Here is a 19805-nt window from a genome sequence, read left to right on the forward strand (position 1 = left end):
CCACTAGATGGCAGTGTTTTACTGTTTTCTCAGATGAAAGCATGTTTGATAGTGTGCATGTTCTTAGATTTTTCAGTTTCGTATGTGACATACAAGGCTCACAGAGAAATTTTCCGGTTGTTTTAAAATATATATTTCAAAATTAGTTACATGTGATTACCTTCTGTAGTCGGGAGAATGTCAGACAATGTCGAAACACCTATATTTACAAGATTTTTTTTTTTTACATTATAATAAAATAACGTTTATAATAAAACCAGCATCTTTTAAAGAGCGGTCCTTAAAAAAATCACGTTTATAAGATAAGGAAAATGATTATAAAATATTATAAGCAATAAGCTTCAACATTGATCCAAAAATGTCGAGTATACAAAAGACCAAAATAAATGTGAAAAAGTTTCATTAAAGCTTTCACAAAAACAGCCTTTTAACTCAATATCAATTAAAATGTTTTGTAGAAATAATTTTGTAGGATAAACTCTATAAAGTAATTGGAATTTTATTTCTTTAGCCTTATTTGTAATAAAAAAAAAAATGAGGTAATGACCATACTAGAATCCAGTTTATATTATTAAATATATATTGTTCCAGCAAAAAAAAAAAATAACATATGCTATAAACATATTTTCTTTTAAGATTAAAGATCTAATTTTGTGATTATTAGGCTTAAATCTAGAGAAACAGATAAAACCAACTGAGGTTTGTTCAGGTTTAGGAGGACAAACAGAAATTGCTGATGTACACTGCCTTTGTACAGCATATGTATGCCAGCAGGTATTGCCCCGGTTAGAATAGTAAATTCCTGTTATTTAACAGGAATTTTGTGTCTTGCCATAAAGTTTTATCCAATGATAACAAATGTTTTTCATGTGTCCAACATCCTGCTCTGCAAGAACACATTGTACAATATTGGAGAAGTCATCTTTCGCTACTGTATCATTTTTAAATAGAGAAAATATTTTACAAGCAACTTTTATTCTAAATCTTGGACCTTAATTCTTTAAACATAACATGACCCATGAAAAGGTGTGAAGCACCAGAAGTGGCCCACATTTAAATGAATTTGTATTTTGGCTATTGTTGTTCCATTCATTTTCAAATGTACTTGTTGTGTTTATGATGAACAACCGATTATCGGTATATTATTTTTCAGCTAATGTAGTGCTTAAAATGTCACTAAATGCAGTAGGGAGACTGGGTATATAGCTGAAACACGGAGAGTTGTAATACAATTCCACGAATCAGGGATAAGACAGGGCTCATTTGACGTTTTCAGTTTCTTAAGTTTGCATTTATACTCTGCATCTCTAATTTTGCTTTGTCAGTCTGGGTGTTTACATGATGCAGGACATCTTTAAAGAGTTTATCTTTGTAATCTGGACAGAGGAAATGACTTTTGAATAGGGAGAGACAATCAGAATTAAATGAAGGTGTTCAATAAGCAGAACATTATTGTAATATAACACTGTATTACACAATCATCAAGACTCTATGTGAGACATGAAATCTGTTTCTTCATAATCCTTGGTAATGTTACCCTTGACCTTCACTCAACTATTCCTTTAGAAGATCTTACCACAGTTACCTTTGTTTATTTTAACTACCTTTATTACTGTCAATAACCAAAATTAAACATAAACATTTAAAGTTCCTCATCTTTCGAGTGACATTAAACCGAGGTCCCTACTCTCTGTTTTCGTTAAAAATCCCAGAAAAAGGGGAATCACAGCCCATCATGACCTCCTGCATGCTTCATCACTCTCTCCAACACTCAGCTGGTGTGTGTTGTTCGGTCCGGCGTAATATGGCTGCCGTCGCGTCATCAAGGTGGATGCTGCACACTGGTGGTGGGTGAGGAGGATCCCCCCAATGTTTTTATTTATTTTTTATTTTATTATTGAAACATATAACTGACAAGTATACAGGATTATATGATAACAAATGTAACAGACATGCAAAACTTAGAGATGCAGAACATATATTGCATAAAAAATGCTACATTATAAATGTGAGGGGATCCATTATATTTAAATTATTAGATTGTATAGATAATCTTTGCATTAGAGAGGTTTTTAAAGTCTCTTGTTCCTTGTAATTGAGGTTAAAGAATTATAAAATAATTTTAAATCTTTACAGAAAAAATAAAGGAAGGAGTAATATACTTTTGCCTTGTGTATGTGAAACTTCCCAAGAAAAACGATCAACTTCAAAGCATTATCGAGTGTATCATAGCCAGTTTTACAATAAAAAAATAAATAATGCATTCGTCAAAGTTAATTATTTTGTAAAATGAATTAAAAATCAACCCTAAAACCAAAAATCATCAAGTACAAAATAGATGTAAAAGACTTTCAGGCTCAGTGTTACAAAAAAAATCATATATATAGTCGTGAAATGTCTTTTAAAACGTATTATATATCACAGGGATATAGGGATAGCAGTACCTGTGAAATATTTTGAAATGAAGTTCTTTTACTTTATTTTGGAGTAAAAACGTATATCAGAGACCAAATATCATCTATAAAAGGTAAAGAAAATATTGTTTTTAATTCAAAATGGCTTTCGGGAAACATGTTCCCCTCAATGTGTAAAGCACTTTGTGTGTCCAAAAAAAAGCGCTATATAAATGTAAGGAATTATTATTATTAATTATTATTTGTTAATTTCTATGTGAAACACTTTCATGAGCCCATTTAGGCAATAAGAAAAAAACATAGTTTTACTACAGTAAACTTACATACAAAATAACAGTTGTAAACCCATGGTTAATTGTGCCCTGGGCAAATATCCCACTTCAGCCTGCAGAATGGCATTTCAAACTGTGGCCTAACAAAAATATAGAAAAGAAATATAGAGTTTCTGTAATCTAAAACTAAATAATTCCTCTCCCGGTATAGTTCCTGCACCTGACAGAAACAAAATATTAACTGAATCACTCAAATAGCAATCAATCTAACTGATGTTAACATTAAAGGTTTGCGCTAGCTTTTAAGTAAAACAATAATTAGTTTAACGTTACAGTACCGTTAACATTAATACTTACATTACAATTACATTAAGTTGCATCAATGTTAGCATTAGCATCAAATGCTAATTAACGCTAGCTATAGTCTGTAATATACTGTTAGATCTAATTACACTGACTTTAATATTCATTGGCTTAATTTGTAATTATTTATTTATTTGTGTATTTTTTCTTTTTAATTCGCATTTTTACTCAGTGAAGTAGGGGACTGTTAACTAGTAGTAACCTTAGCTCTAAATTATGAATGTTTAATCCACATTTCATCATTATTCCAACCTGGCAGCATTTACATCGGTTCAGTCCTTATTTAGGTTAGAGTGGGTTATTTTTTGTGAATGAATCTGTAGATTTAAATGAATTGTGAGAGTGGATTCAATGACCTATTCATAAATAGAACAGTTACTTTGTTGCTGAATAAATGTCTTCTTAAGACAGTGTCTTACCACCACCTGCTGGCGGTTTATAGTTAATACATGGATAACTTCATATTTACTATAATTGCATATTTTTCTTTTTAATTTCTTATTTGAAACATTATTTATCTAAAAAAAGAATTCATTCGACAAAAGAATTCATATACTGTTGTCGGGAGAATGTCAGACAATGTGAAAACGCCTATATTTATAAAGGATAAAATAGAAGTGAAGATACAAGATGTGCAGTACCTGAAACTACGGATACTGGAAGCCTGTGCCGGCATTTCTCCTGCGGTGTTGCTATCAGTGTGTGAAGAGAGGGAGAAGAGGGTTGCATTGACAATCAAACACAATGGGCAGCACATTGAACACATTTTATAAGTGCACTGCAAAAATGCTTTTCTTACTTAGATTTTTTTATCTTGTTTCTAGTCCAAATATCTAAAAGTTCTTAAATCAAGAAGCATTTTCTAGACAGGCAAAACATATTGTCTTGTTTTAAGAAATAATATAATTAAGTGAATTTTTCCTTAAATCAAGCTGAATAATCTGCCAGTGGGGTAAGCAAAATAATCTTATCACAAATCGAAAAACAAGAATATTTTAATTCATTTACTTAGACAAAAAATATAAGTAAAAAAAGCATTTTTTTGCAGTGTGGTCAGAAAAATAACTCATGAAAGATTAAAGTTACGTTAAAACCAAGAACACCATTGTTTTTCTTAGTAATTTCCCACTAAGTTTGATGTGCCAAATGATCTTTTATTAAAAAACAAAAGTTGGATCCAAGATAGCCGACTTCAAAATGGCCACCATGGTCACCACCCATCTTAAAAAGTTTGCCCCCTCACATATACTAATGTGCCATAAACAGGATGTTAATATCACCAACCATTCCCATTTTATTAAGGTGTATCCATATAAATGGCCCACCCTGTAGTTTAAGAAATTGAAATTGTTGACATTTAGTAGACAAATGTAGATACTTCGCCTAAAAGTTTCAGTCATGTAGCTAAAAAAAAAGGTAGCTTTAGGTGCTAAAGAAAATTTGTATTACAATCATCCCTGCAAATGTCATAATTAAATAGTAGACTAAAAAAAATCCTATAACTGCAAAAGATCCACTTTTTGAGAGAAAAAAGAACCACTCGTTTCACCAGGCTGGCTATAGGCCTGTACTACTTTATTTAATTTTCTGTAGCACATTCATTTACACACACATAGTTGCACAAACTCTCTATATGGAGAGAATATAGTCTATTGTATAGAGAACGGGACGTTTTCTCTTCTTTGTCCTCCAGTCTTTGTCCCTCCTTTGTTAAACTCCCAAAGGACACCAACACAACTGAAATATATGACATCTGTAACAACAGTCAGCTTTGTCTTCCGATAAAGAACGGATGTATTGCTGACTTGAGCAGTATAGCAGGCCCATGTTGACCTTTATGATCATATTTCCAAATATCCTCTTCTCTATGTCCGCTTTCAGTCTCTTTCCAATCCTCAAAGGACATTTTAAATAGCAGGTACCCGACGTAAACATTTGACACGAGACATAAAACTTAAGTAAAGGTCTGAAATGAATGCCTTGGGTTTGCTACAGCTCCTCTTAGATCCAATAATTATTGTTATGTGAATGAGAAGCAAAGGGGTGTGTATTGTGAAGAATATGTGTGGCGGGTAGTTAAGCACAGTTTGTTTTGAGAACATTACATAGACGTCCATTGTTTTTATATAAGGCTAATGATATTTTATATGGCCTAGCCCTACCCTTACCCCTAATCCCAATTCCAATCAATCATTAGATACCAATAAAACATGTTCTGGATGAATTATTATCCTTTTTAATAAGTGAGGACCAATAAAATGTAGTGTAGTGTAGTAAAATGTAGTGGGCAGTTTTGATATCTCGCTATAAGCGAGTACATTGGGCCCTTAGAAGTAGCAAAACCTGTACACACACACAAACACACGCACACAAAGCAGTGACTATTACAGGTGTATTTTGGTGACGAGAAAATCTTTGTTTATTGATGAATGGTGGAAGAAAGGCACACGTCTACAATTACACATTATGGATAATTTAGGAAATATGTTGGGTCATCATGATGCTTTCTGTAGAAAATACCAAATAGGCTGTTCCCCTGAAAGATATAGGAAAACTATTAGGAATATACCTTTGCAAATGGTGAAGGAACAAATCAAATATTCCACGATAACTCGCAAAATAACTGACCTTAAAGGGGTGGTCCAGAGTGTATTTTTAAGCCTTGGTTGAGTTTATAAGATGCAAAGCAATGTGTGCTCATGCTTCATTTGTAAAAATCATTTTATTTGTTTCATATCTCCTACTTTGATTATATACAGCTACTCAGCTAACATGAAAACAACTGTCATATTTCCTAGTTCCTCCAAAAAGGCCCGCTCTCAAGAGGCTCTGATTGGTCAGCTAACATGATGTGCTGTGATTCGTGGATCGGCTCCACGTCACCAGGAAGCATCTCTGCTAAAACATTGTGCGACTCTGGCCACGCCCCTTCGCTGTGCGAGGGCTTATGATCTCATTAACCCGGATGTATTTTGTTGTAGTCCCCCTAACTTCGTCCACCTTAAGCTTTGCCAAGCTACCTCTGTAAAAGCAAATGAGTTTACATGGACACCACTTATCCAATATTAAAACCATTAAGACAATACTCTGATTAAGAGTCTACAATGTAAACAGAGATTTTTGATGAATTTAATCTGATTAAGGTCATAATCGAACTAAACAGAAATCAAATTAAGACATGTGGAGTATGTGTATGGAATATCCTGCGACAGGACATTTCACATACACGACTGTTTGACACTGCACCTACCGAGTCAGTGAAGGACCACAGACACCTCATTGTGAAATGCTGAGGTTTTTCCTTTTCATTCGGCGTGTGGTATTAAAGCCCTTTAAAACAACACTCTCTTCCACCAGTCCTTGAATTCAATATCTCAATTTGTCACGCAGGGCGGCGGGAGCATAAATGAAATGTTTCTGAATGAAAGTGAAACTATGAAACTGCAGTTAAAGTAAAAAAATAAAAAATGAAATGCCTGAAATTACATGAAACACCAGGGCCCGGTTTTTCAAAAGGTTTAATCCGGATAAAATTGATCTGGATTTAGTAATCCTGTTTTTGCCATCCGTGATGACGTAATCCAGCTTACTTTTTGAGCCAGTTTTTCAAGGCAACATCTGATTGGATCAATCTGATCCGGATAGGAACTTTTCAGGATCACTAAATCTGGATTACCAGTGCTCAATCACAATGTAGATGGATAGATAGGCCTATGTAAAGAGCAACAAGTAGAATAGCCAGTGTGGGGTCAATATAACTTTATTTTTTATTTGAAATGAAAACACACACATAAAAAAAAAAAAAAAAAAAAAAAACTAAAAACAATAGAAACCCCACCCTATCCTCTTTCAGCAGTCCGCTAATCTGAGACCTACAACACAAACACTGTACATTGAGGATATTTATAATAAGTTTCAAATATAGATGTAGAATTAGGAAAAAAAAAAAATGTCAAAAACTCCACAATAAGTTCAGACTTCCTCATCTGATGTAGAGAGAGCAGCTTGTCTGAGCGTAGCCTTTAGGAGGCGAATCTCAAGTCTGGCCTTGATTTGCTGCAGTTTGGTTAGATTCAGTTGTTTCTCTGCCAGACGAAGCTGTGCTTCTGCCCTTTCAGCCTCTTTTTGCAATTGTTGATCGAGATTTCAAAAATCAGTCATTGCCATTCTTTGAATTTTTTTTGTTATTCTGTAATCATTGCATGCATCTCTAATAAATATTCTAAACACAAAAATATTTTTCATTGTGATGAATATATATTAATTAGTGACAAAATAAAATTGTCAGCTGTTTGGGGGATTATTTTATGAGGCCAAACTCGTTCTACTTTGCTGTAAGCCTATACTGAAAGGCTGAATATGTTAAAGCCTATACTCACTATAGCCTGACGGATGAACAAATACAATTAAACCCTTATGAATAAATAGTATATCGCATAAGATTCTGCATGATCCAAAAATAGTATTATTTAATAATTTTTTTAAGTTTTCATTACATTTTGGGCATGAAATCCACACTAAATCCACCCTTCTGATGGGATCAGTTTAATCCAGGTTTTTTGGATCAAAGTGATCCAGATCCTACAAAAAAGGTCTGAAAAACCCAAACTAAAGGTTTGATCCGGATCAAAACCAAGATTGGATTACGTGATCTAATCCGATTATGTAATCCGTTTTTTCTTTTGAAAAACCCATTTTCAAGATTTGATTCAATCCCTTATCCAAAATTCTAGTGGATTACTTTTGAAAAACCGGGCCCAGGGCCCGTTTACCGGATTGTTTGAGAAGTGTGAGTGCGCTGAATCGGGCTCAGTCATGATCACTTGTCTGTGAGTGCAAAACGCGCCTAAGACTGAAACTGAAAGACGTGACTTTTAAGGGACTGTTTCATATGGATTAATGAATCATTCTTACCGTTCAATGAAAGCAAACTGTCGTAGATTATTAAAGACGCAAACTCCTCACTGCACCACAGAGACGGGAGGGGAGACAAGCGTGCTTTGACCCGGTTCAAGGCAACTGTACATAGCGTGAGTACGCCCTCAATCATATTATTGTCTTATTCAGAGTAAGGCAAATAATTCACGTACTGATGTCTTTGTAAACATAGTCAATGTCTCCCATTGCATTGAACTTCTGAGCGTCTTACATTCAGAGATGTTGTTTATGTTCACACAGCTACATTACACATCAACTAAAGTTTAAAATATGATTTCAAGAGTTCACACTTAGCTCATGATTTATACATAGCTTGTTTGGCATGCTGTGCAGTGAGAGAGCCCTGAGCTCAAGGGATCCTTGGGCCCGGAGCTCCCTCCTTTCGCAGGGCGAGGGAAGGTTGAGCTCAGGTCAATCTCAAACTCCCTCCCTGCTAAGGCCAAGGTGAACTTCCTGAGAGCAAGACATTAGAAATAAAGATGTATGCTTATTTTATCTATAATGTAGAGCATTTGAACGGTGGGAGGAAACTAGTAAACCCATGCGGACACGGGGAGAACATGCAAACTCCACACAGAAATACCAGATGGTCTGAGGAAGACCCGATGCCACTGGTATTCTTGCTGTGAGGCAACAGTGCTAGTCACTGGGCCCCCGTGCCACCCATTCTGCATAAAGGTGGAAGAAGGGGAAGAGGGGGTTTCTTCCAGACGAAGAGAGTTGTAGAAAGGAAATGAGGATATATATATTGACTTGGGATCTTTTGATTGGAGGATCATGATGTGGGCCAGCAGTTCAATCATGAGCACGAGCTCCGCTCGAAATTAGTTTAAGTTTAAACTTCACATCATAGTGGACCACCACTTTAAGATAAAAAAATGTTAACTTTACAAATAGAAAACCAGTTTTATCTGACATTTTTGTCAAAATTGACTTACTGACATATTCCTATTAAGTGACAACTTATTGACATTATGGGATGTTTTTTTTATAAGTTGTTTACATTTTAAGCCATTATTTATAAAACAAATGTTACACACATAATATGGAATGCAAAAACTCTGAAGCTCAATATCTCAATATCATTCAGAACGCAGACATAACCTTATAATTCCAAGGTGATGAAATGTAAAGAAGTGCACTTAAAAAGTATGAATCACATTTATATCCGGCAAAATAATTTAATTATTTAGGTTTAAATATTTATGTTAAAATTCAACATTGGTGACTCAAATGCATGGCAGTTTTGTCATTTAGATATTGAAACAGTTAAAGACTTGTTTTCCTAATGTAATTTGCTACAAACAATTTGGAACAAAGTATTAATTTGGATACAGCAGAAAATATCTGTATCTGTAAGACTTCTTCTTATGGAAAATTACTAACCTTGCTTAATCCTCAGGGAAAAAGACTTTTATAATGAATAATTTGTTGTTATTAATAACAATTTATATTCATAAATGTAATTTTGAATGTAAAATTACCCCAAGACTCGTGGTGTTTAAAGATGAATTAGTGATATATTTAAAGACATCAGGAGAGAGTAAAAGCCAAAACACAAGTTATTTATATTCATCATTAGAGGATTTTGGTCCCATATTTAGAGAACTTCAACTCCCCTGCTAACCTTTTTTTCTTTATTATTCATTTAATTAGTTAATTTTTATTATGTATTTATATATGTTGTATTGTTATTATTAACGAGAAAGGGAAGATTGCGAATGTAAATTAGTTGGTATCCCAGTCTTTTGTGTAATTCTAAAAAAGTATTAATTCCTTTCCATTATTGTATTCCGTTATTGTAGTAAGCACAGCAAAATCTTTAACCTTAAAAAGCCTACTGTATTATATTTGCTGAATGCAACCCTGAGGCCTCTGAATTACTTACATGCTCAGAACACAATGTGCTATGTGACTTCTGAATGCTTGTCCATTGTTTAACTGAGCTTATAGTCATTTCTATTTTACGTAACTAGTCTGTTATATACATCTCATTTGCATTGTTCTGCTCAGTGTTGCCCTCTGAGGTGAATGTCTGAGGTGCTTTTTACAGGAGAATTAACTATTTATTCTTACTGTACCATAATATATGAGCTAAAAAAACCTGATGCAGCCTACCAAAAATGCCATGTATATTGTTAAATCTTTGCTTGGGCAGTAGTGCACATTTAGATATAATCTTTCAATATTTTATCTAAAGGAACAAAAATTAGTTCCATTTAAAAATAACTTAAATAAGTAAACTGTATTATTTCACGTGTCAAGATATTAGGAACATCTAGCAAGAGTGATAACTTTAGTAGGATTCAAAAAGAATATAAATAACCGCATTTTATTATTAAACTACATATACGACTAACAGATAAAGGGGAAAAATGTTTTGTTGTTGTAATCTGAACTGCAGGGCAAGCTAAAACAGCTCACACACATTCATTAATATTGCAGAAATTACAGGGAAGTCATTGATCTCATGCAGAAACATGCTAACTTCCTGAGAAATAATGACTGAAAGTGTGCTAACAAAACCAGTTTCTTCATAAGATACCATCTTTATTCTCTTCAAAAAGCCTTTTTGCTTTTGATTGAGCATATTATTCAAACACAAAGATGCAATAGAGCATGCAGATTCTCAGATAACTACTTTGGAAAGACAAATCAACAAATCTTCTATAATAAGCCATTTTATTGACAGAGTCTCCATTTAACACTGAATACTTGGTCATTTGTGCATTGTGTTTTCAGGCCTGTAGGAGTGCAATTCTTCCGGCGTCAGGCGCTCAGGACATTTGTTTAGTCTCAGTGTTTAGTATTCAGATATGTTTGGTACTTTTTATAGATTTCACTTTAATAGCTTTAATTGAACTCTTAACATGTTGAGAATGCCTCCAGTAATGTTTAAAGTTATTTAACAGTACGTATCATTGAAATGGAAACCAAAAAAGATCAAGATTATGATCACACAAGCGATTCAGAAATTTCAAAAAACATTTTTCACAAACACAAAGTATTCAAGGCTTCTAGCTCACATTTGGTACAGAGAGGAAAATATGACAACGGTAAAATGACAGTAAGAAGCTAAACAGACGACCACAATCCTAGTGTATACAACTACTTCAAGGATAAATGACCATAAAATGAACAAACACAATCCAATGCAAGGACATTTGTTCAAATGCGCACAATTTCAATCAAATATGTCAGAAATTGTGATGAAAGCAAACAAATACATGACACATTCAGCAGGCAACATTGTATTTTGTTTGGAAAAAAGGTATTACAGCATTTTGATTAGCTCTTATTTTTATTTTTAAGTTAGTAATTCCGCTGTGTGCTTTTACTACATATAGTTGAAGTACCGAATTATTAGCCCCTGAATTATTAGCCCCCTGTTTATTTTTCCCCCCCAATTTCTGCTTAACGGAAAGTAGATTTTTTAACACATTTCAAAACATATTAGTTTTAATAACTCATTTCTAATAACTGATTTATTTTATCTTTGCCATGATGACAGTTAATAATATTTGACTAGATATTATTCAAGACACTTCTATACAGATTAAAGTGACATTTAAAGGCTTAACTAGGTTAACTAGGCAGGTTAGGGTAATTAATAATTTCTGCTAAAAATTAAGTTATTGTATAACGATGGTTTGTTCTGTAGACTATCGATAAATAAATTAGCTTAAAGGTGCTAATAATTTTGACCTTAAAATGGTGTTTAAAAAATTTAAAACTGCTTTTATTCTAGCAAAATAAAACAAATAATTATAAGTCAATTATCAGACATACTGTGAAGATTTCCTTGCTTGTGGCTAATAATTCTGACTTCAACTATATATATATATATATATATATATATATATATATATATATATATATATATATATATATATATATATATATATATATATATATATATATATATGTATATATACACACACACAGCCGGGAAAAAAAATAAATACTGAACACGTCATCATTTTCCTCAGTTACCATATTTCTAAAGGTGCCGTTGACTTGGAATTTTCACCAGATGTTGGTAACAACCAAACAAATAATTATGTGAAAGAAAACAAAACTAATTAGTTTGAAAATTATCTGTAATATAATTAAATGACACAGAGAAAAAGTATTAAACACATAAAAAAGGGAGGTTTTGAAAGGCAGTGAAAGCCCTGACAGCAGCTGAAATCTTTAGCAGTTCTTTAGGAATCTTCTGCCTTTCTTCATTGTAAATGAATATAAGCTGCTTCTGTCGAGCATCTACATTAGCAGAATGATGCAGGTGAAGCAGGGTTGACATTTTAGCAAGACAATGATCTAAAGCACAGCCAAGAAAACTCTCAAATGCTTTCAGAGACAGAAAATCAAGCTGTAGAATGGTCCAGCCAATCACCTGACTTGAATCCAATAGAAAATACAAAAGAAAGATCAGATTTGATAGACGAGATCCACAGAACCATCAAGATTTGTACACTTTGTTGAAGTCTGTAAAAAAACAAAAATCACACCTGAACAATTAATTTGACTTCGTTCTCCATATGAGAGCCGTCTTTGATAAACCAAAAAGTATTTTATATTATAAAGTATTAAACATGTTTCAGTAGTTCATTACTTTCTTCTTGTGCTATTCCATTATTACACATAACTCATTTTTTAGATTTTTTTATTTAATGTTTTTATATTTTTTTTGTTTGGGTTTTTACTAAAATCTGGTTCAATTCCATGCCAAGAGCTCCTCTAGAAATACTATTCCCAAGAAAAAAACATGACGTGTTCAATACTTATTTTCCCTGCTGTATCATTATGTGTGTTTACATAAATGTTTATTCATACACTGCTAAAGCAGATTAGTTACTTTACCAAAAAAAGTGAGTAAACAAAACAAGTGTTAGTAAATTGGAAGTGTTAAGCTGTTAACTATTTTATAATTTTGCACATAGTTCATTTATCTAATTAAAAGGCTTTATATTTTGTTTTCCTCAGGTAAAGTCAACTAATCCCTTTTTACAGTGTAGATTTAACTAAAAAAAAAGTGCTTAAAATTATTGCAGTTCGTTCATTTAACTTTGCTTTTCAGACGTAAAATTTATTTCAAAACTTATAGTTACAATAATAAAGCTGAATGAAAAGGGAATGGACTGGGCTGAAATCCGTCACTGTAATTGAAAAGCTCCCCTTCGATTTAAACTAAAGTTCATCACATGCTGTCTAGATCAAAGAATACAAAAAGAAACAGATGGAAAAATTGTCTGTTCTTATCAAACATAGCATAGATTTACATAAAAGGCACTGTGTGGTCTCTAAACCCGTTCTGTTTATTTAAAAAGAGCTGTGTTGTTTCCAGTAAACACTGAAAAAAGCCAAATCAAAGGAAATAAAGCACTTTTAAATGAGATCTCCACCACTGGAGCAGTTTTTCAGGAGTTTAATCTAGAAACACACGAATCATGATGCCTTTTTCTGCATTCAGTGCTGATTATATAGGAAACTTAACATTTAGATATGGAGAAGATCTTAGAGTACAGTATTTCAGTTGTTGCATCATTATCAAATCATTAAAAGCACAAAATTGGTTGATGATACAGAGGACTTTGAGAATGATATGCTTCTGTATCTGTAGAATCAGTCGGAATAGCTGGGAATGGAAAAATAAAAACCAGATTTAACTAAAACTTTGGTCACTTGACTATGCATTAGTTCGCAGGCCTGAGAGGACAAAATGCTACAGTGGAACCGTCTTCAATCCGCAAACACACAGATTTATTATGGAATTGCTCTGAAAGGGACAGTTCTTCCACAAAACTGAAAAATTCACTTTGAATTGACTCAGCCTGAACTTATGCAAGATGTATAGGGACTTTTTTCTTCAGTAGAACATTAAGGAAAATTGTAATACTTGGTGATTCGCAGAATACAAGTCAACGACTTCCAGCACTTTGAGATTAAGCAAAACAATAAAAAAAATGAACAATATTTCCTTTACCCATAGCATCTGCAAATGTAGTTCTGAATAACTCATTCTCTCCAGATGTCCTTAACATGTCATTGAGAACCAGAAGTACTTATTTATTTTATTTTTGTGTAAACGGATATATGCATGTATGGAAAGGTGTGTGCTTGTGTATGTTTTGTAGTTCAGTAGGCTATATTGATATAGTATGCCAAGTTGATGTGGGTTTCGAAAAAAAAGGGGAAAGATAATCAATAAATATGTTCTTTTTTTTGCATGTATATGTTTTATTATTCTTAAAGTGCATGTAACCGATGACTTGGATTTTATTAATCACCAATGGAAACAAACAATCCTGCACACTATCAACACCTGAGTATTTTATAATAGATGACTTTTCAGTCCCATGACCTTCATCAAACATATATACAAAAAATTAACGTTTATGTTTGATGAAGGAATGTTTGGTATGTGTATATACACTCACCGGCCACTTTATTAGATACACCACCCTTTTGCCTTCAGAACAGCCTTAATCCTTGATGGCATAGATTCAACAAGGTACTAGAATATTCCTCAGAGATTTTGGTCCATATTGACATGCTAGAATCATCCATTTGCTGCAGATTTGTCAGCTGCACATCCATAATGCAAATCTCCCGTTCCACCACATCCCAAAGGTGCTCTGTTGGATTGAGATCTGGTGACTGTGAAGGCCATTTGAGTACAGTGAACTCATTGTCGTGTTCAAGAAACCTGTCTTGGTTATTTGAGTTACTGTTGCCTTTTTACCAACTCGAACCAGTCTGGCCATTCTCCTCTGACTTCAGGCATCAACAAGGCATTAGCGCCCACAGAACCGTCGCTTACTGGATATTTTCTTTTTTCTATACTCTTTTTAAACCTTAGAGATGGATGTGCGTAAAAATCCCAGTAGATCAGCAGTTTCTGAAAAACTCACAAAAAACAAGAACGTTTTGACCACGCCTACATGCCTAAATGCATTAAGTTGCTGCCACGTGATTGGATGATTAGAATATTATTTTAATGACCAGTTGGACAGGTGTACCTAATAAAGTGGCAGGTGAGTGTATGATATATGTGTATGTTAATAAAGGTTTATATGTTTGATGGGACTGAAACATCATATATAATAAAATATATGTAAGTATTGATAGTATTCAGGATCGTTTGTTTCCCTTTTGCATATTTTCACATGGGGATTTTTCCAATGCACCTATCGATGCTTTAGGTATGCTGAGTTTACTTAATCAGTAGCCAGGTACCGTGGTTTCTGCTAAAAATCTACTTCAATGCTCTACTGAGGAAAAAAATCTAGATTAGCTCAAAGAAGAGTAAATAAACAGTAAATTAGTTTCTTTTTTTTTGGGGGGGGGGGGGGGGGGGGGTGGTGACTATCGTATTAGGGAATAATTGGTCCAGTTTTAGATTGAGGTAAAGTTGGTTCTATATTCACACATTCAGACGTTCTTCTTAATATTATATTATCAGAAAAGTATTATTTACAATCTGTAAATAGTGAAATCATAATATCAGCCAATGACTAAGTACAACATTGTTTACAGTCAATTAAATGTTGTTTTGAAGTCAAACTTAAATGCGATTTCAGACCAAATATTTAAATTAGCTTAGTCAACAATATAGGAACGTTAAAATAAACAAATGTGTGTGAATATAAAACCAACTTTAACTTAATCAGATTAAACAACCTTCGTTCACCAAGGAGAATCTCCTTTTAATAATGTGGCCCAAACTCAACCTCTAAACTTTTTTCTCTTTCACATAACCTCCGACCTAAAAATGACTGAGATCTGCATGGTAGTTAAAGCGTGAAAGTCAACATTGCACTGCGCAGGGTCGAATCACCGCTTCGTTCTCAATTCAAAACAATCCGGTTTACACAAGAGTGAGGAACTGGGAATTCACCTTCTCTTTCAACAAAATGGGAACTTAGATCTGCACAAAGACGCACAAGGCCACAGGAAGAGTAAAAAAAAACACACACGCACAAACAAAAGTGGTGTCACGCAAGCCTGACCTACAATAAGGTCATCATCGCAGCACAAAACAGCAGGCAGCAGAGCAGTGCAATCTGGGAACAGTGCATCTAAATCAGTACCACAATATTCAACTTTACACAATAAACAGAACCACTCTCCACTCTCAAATAGGCTTGTCAGAAGTACTGAGTTCACTGAAATCTGAAAAACATCAATTTCGTGCTCACATTTGAGTGCTGCTTACCAAGTACAAAAACAGATACACAGACACAGAATCGTTTCAAAGCCGCATATCTGCTGCTCAACAGTGCTCAAATGTTAGTGGGAAAAGGATGTTTTTAAAATTGTAGTACCGATTGGTACAGAACTTAATATATTTGACAACCCTCAAACTCTCAAAATGCAATTATTCACAGGTTGAGGGACAAACCTGACATTTAATCATGTCAATCTGACTAAAATCTGATGCTGAAAGAAAGCGTTAATTACTCTAAATGTTGTTTTTTTTGCAAACAATTAAAAAACAAACATTTACAAATATAGTACTGTGTTCAGCAGCAACATACAAGGAATAAAAAGCAATACAATGTGTATGAAAATCTCAAATAATTGCAATTGATTATGATTAGCCATATTCCCTGCAATTATGACACGTATTCAATTTACGAACATGAATGTTATATTTATTCAGTATTAAATAGTATTGAATAAATCACTAGTGCAGCGCCAAAGGAAACTAGTTCTTGAGTGGTCAGTTTAAGGGAGAGTTACCCCAAAAATAAAGTTTTGGTATAATTTATTCTACGGTGGCCTTTTGAGAGCTTAAAATGCTGCAATTTAAGAAAACACGTGCAAGTACAAAAAACGCCAGCAAATTGAGAAAATGTCTTCATCAGTTTCTTCACTAATCCTCACTACGCAGACACATTTTTAAAAATGCTCTGCATTTCCACACAGTGGAAACAAATTAATAAAACGTGCTGCATTTCCTCACAACGCAAACAATTTACAGAAACACGCTGCATTTTCTCACAAAGCAAACTAATTTATAAAAACGCTACATTTTCTCACAACACAAACAATTTACGGGAACGCGCTGCATTTTTTCACAAAGCAAACAAATTAATAAACCGCGCTGCATTTGCTCACATCGCAATCATTTTCTCACAACACTCTTAAATAGCACTGAACACAATGGAAATGTTTCAAGGGGACTCAAAAACGTGACAGACCCAGCCATTTAGGTTATGGTAATTTAGGCTAATAAAATACAAATGACAAGGGAATCAGGATTTTTAAATAAACAACTAAATTTAAGTTTAAATGAAAAAAAAAAAATCACATTTCAAAGATCCCCGACAACTTCACTAAGCAATAGCAAAGAGCATAGAATCAAGCTACGTCTGTCACGTTTTAGGGTCTCGTTGCAAGTTTTCAGAGAAAATGCAGCGCGTTTCCATAAATTGTTCGCATTGTGAGAAAACGCAGTGCAATTTATTAATTTGTGAAAATGCAGCGCGTTTTATTTATTTGTTTGCATTGTGGAAACATGCAGCGTGTTTTTTTAATATGTACATGTTGTGAGGATTTGCAGCACGTGTGCTGTCATGCAGACGAAGATCTTTTCTGTAGGCTTTTTTTTTGCAGGCTTTTTTTTGTAATGGCTTGCGTTTTCTCAAATTGCAGCACATTAAGCTCTCTTGGTCACCGTATTATGCACCCTAATATCATTCCAAAACCAGTATCAGGTATAACTTTTTTGTTCTCAAAAATGTTGGGAACCAACTAACACTAAAGATTCTGGAAAAAAACTAAATCTCAAATATATTACTCATTGTATTGCAGTGAAGAAATTCAGTCACTTACGGAATGATATGAGAGTCAATAAAATGATGAGAGTTTCCAAATATGTCAATAAGGCATCTATCATTACAAAGGTCTTTGGAGAAAAATCCAACATGTTTTGAATGCAAAAAACATCTTAATAAATTTCAACAAAAGTAAATAAAGATCAACACCTGCCCATTTACCATCATGCTCGGCTGGCTTTTTCAATTGAAACGTAACGATTCAAATTTCCCCACACAAACAAACGAAACACAAATGATGTTGTCAGTTCCAGCCGATCCACAACTTTGCACGAGTCACACCTTTTGCAAAAGCGCTTTCAGTCAACTCTTGATGCAAGAGTTTGAGTCTAACCATTAGTCAAAAATCCTCTACAATTTCAGATAATCAGCAAAACTGCTGTATTGCTTAAGAAAAAATATAACAAGGCCTACTGGCTACAAAAGTTTGCAATAAGATTTTAGAAAAGAATAAAATCTGACATATATGCTACTATACATGCAATGCAAACCGTGTAGAAAAGCACAATCATTTCTCAATCAACACCAAACGGGTGTTTAGAATAGAAACTCTTCGAAAACTACAGTATAAAGGATGGAAAACATTGGAGGAACGATTGGAAGGTGCAGCGCAGTGTTACATGACTGGCATTAGTTCCATCAAATCTGCGATTTGAGGGGAGGGGCCTCTGCAGTCCAACTGGGCTCTTATTGGCTGAAAGCATAGTGGTTTGTTCCATCACAACAAGCCCACGTGTGCAAATAGGAAAGGCACAAGAAAAAGCGCATTTAAGCCTACTGTTCCGTAGACGATATACCGATACGGCAGCTCCACTTCCATGTGCTGCCTGGCCTTCCGGACATCATTGCTGGGAATCCCGAATACCCAACAGACGAGTGGGATAGTGAGAGCTTTCATTACAGCTCTGGTAGCCAAGAGAATGAGGACGCCTAAGAAAAAGCGGAGCAGACAGAGTGCAACCAGGCTGAGGGTGAAAGATGGTGGCTGTAGAGGAAACGCAGATGCTGGTGGGTCCGGCAATAGGCCTAGATGGTAGTTGACATGGGATGCCAAGGCTATACCCGCCCCAGAGCCCAGGATTTGGGCAGTGTCGCCACGTGAAGTGCTCCAGGTGTCCAAGGTGAAGGAAAAAAGACCCAATCCCACATGGAGAGAGATGATCATCAGGGGGGCGTAGGGATGTGTGCGGTTGAAAGTGTCGATGATGTCAAGAGCAGGACTGAAGACCACCAATATCAGCAAACTGTACAGGAAACCAGCAATGATGTCCTGAAAAAAAAAAAAAAAAAACAGAAAACAAAATGTGAATGTGAAACCACAAAACAGATTGAGAGATTCAAAGATGACATAAAAAAACGCATGAAAATAGGCTGACGGAGAGAATGCCTGAATCAGTTTTTACTTGTAAATCTTTAGAGGAAGTTTGACTTATTAATAAATAGCACAAATAATCAATGTTATTCTGAATATGAATATTAACCATATTAATAAATAGAGTTCATAAATCAACTTTTGTTAAAACAAAGCATAACTAAGACCCGTTTAAAAGGATTTAAGACCTACAATACAATATTTTAGTGAATTTAGACATTTTTAAGGCCTAAAGTTTTATTTTTGAAACAGAAGCCATTTTAAGACCCTGCAGATACCCTGCTTACAGTAGGTGTTCCTTAATTAAATAAATAAAAGTAACAGCAGCGGCTCTAGACATATGACCAAAAACACATATTTTATAAGTGGGCACATGCAAAGGAAAAGAGATTATGATCCATTAAACATTTAAAGAAAATGACGGAATTCATGAAAGTGTGGATGTTAGTCAAAACAGGCACATTACCAACAGTTTATTCAAAATAAAGTATTTATTGCATTGAATATATTCCCTGAGGTGAATTTCCCAAGCAACGTCGTAACTCGCAGCTGAGCTACCATATTACGATGCATCATTTGGAAAAAAAAACAAAACAAAACGATG

At 34.3% G+C, this 19805-nt stretch overlaps 1 protein-coding gene across 1 annotated transcript in view; it reads right to left on the reverse strand.

Moving 5' to 3' along the window:
• Positions 1–15315: 15315 nt before the first annotated feature.
• The window catches only part of sgpp1b (sphingosine-1-phosphate phosphatase 1b), a 29561-nt gene continuing 25071 nt past the window's right edge, over positions 15316–19805 (reverse strand). Inside the window, exon 3 of the mRNA XM_001343183.9 lies at positions 15316–19099. Coding sequence (XP_001343219.1) covers positions 18548–19099 — 552 coding nt within the window. The 3' untranslated portion in view covers positions 15316–18547. The remainder of the gene's footprint in view (positions 19100–19805) is intronic.

Source organism: Danio rerio, chromosome 13 (genome assembly GCF_049306965.1).
Source record: "Danio rerio strain Tuebingen ecotype United States chromosome 13, GRCz12tu, whole genome shotgun sequence".
Classification (NCBI taxonomy): domain Eukaryota; kingdom Metazoa; phylum Chordata; class Actinopteri; order Cypriniformes; family Danionidae; genus Danio; species Danio rerio.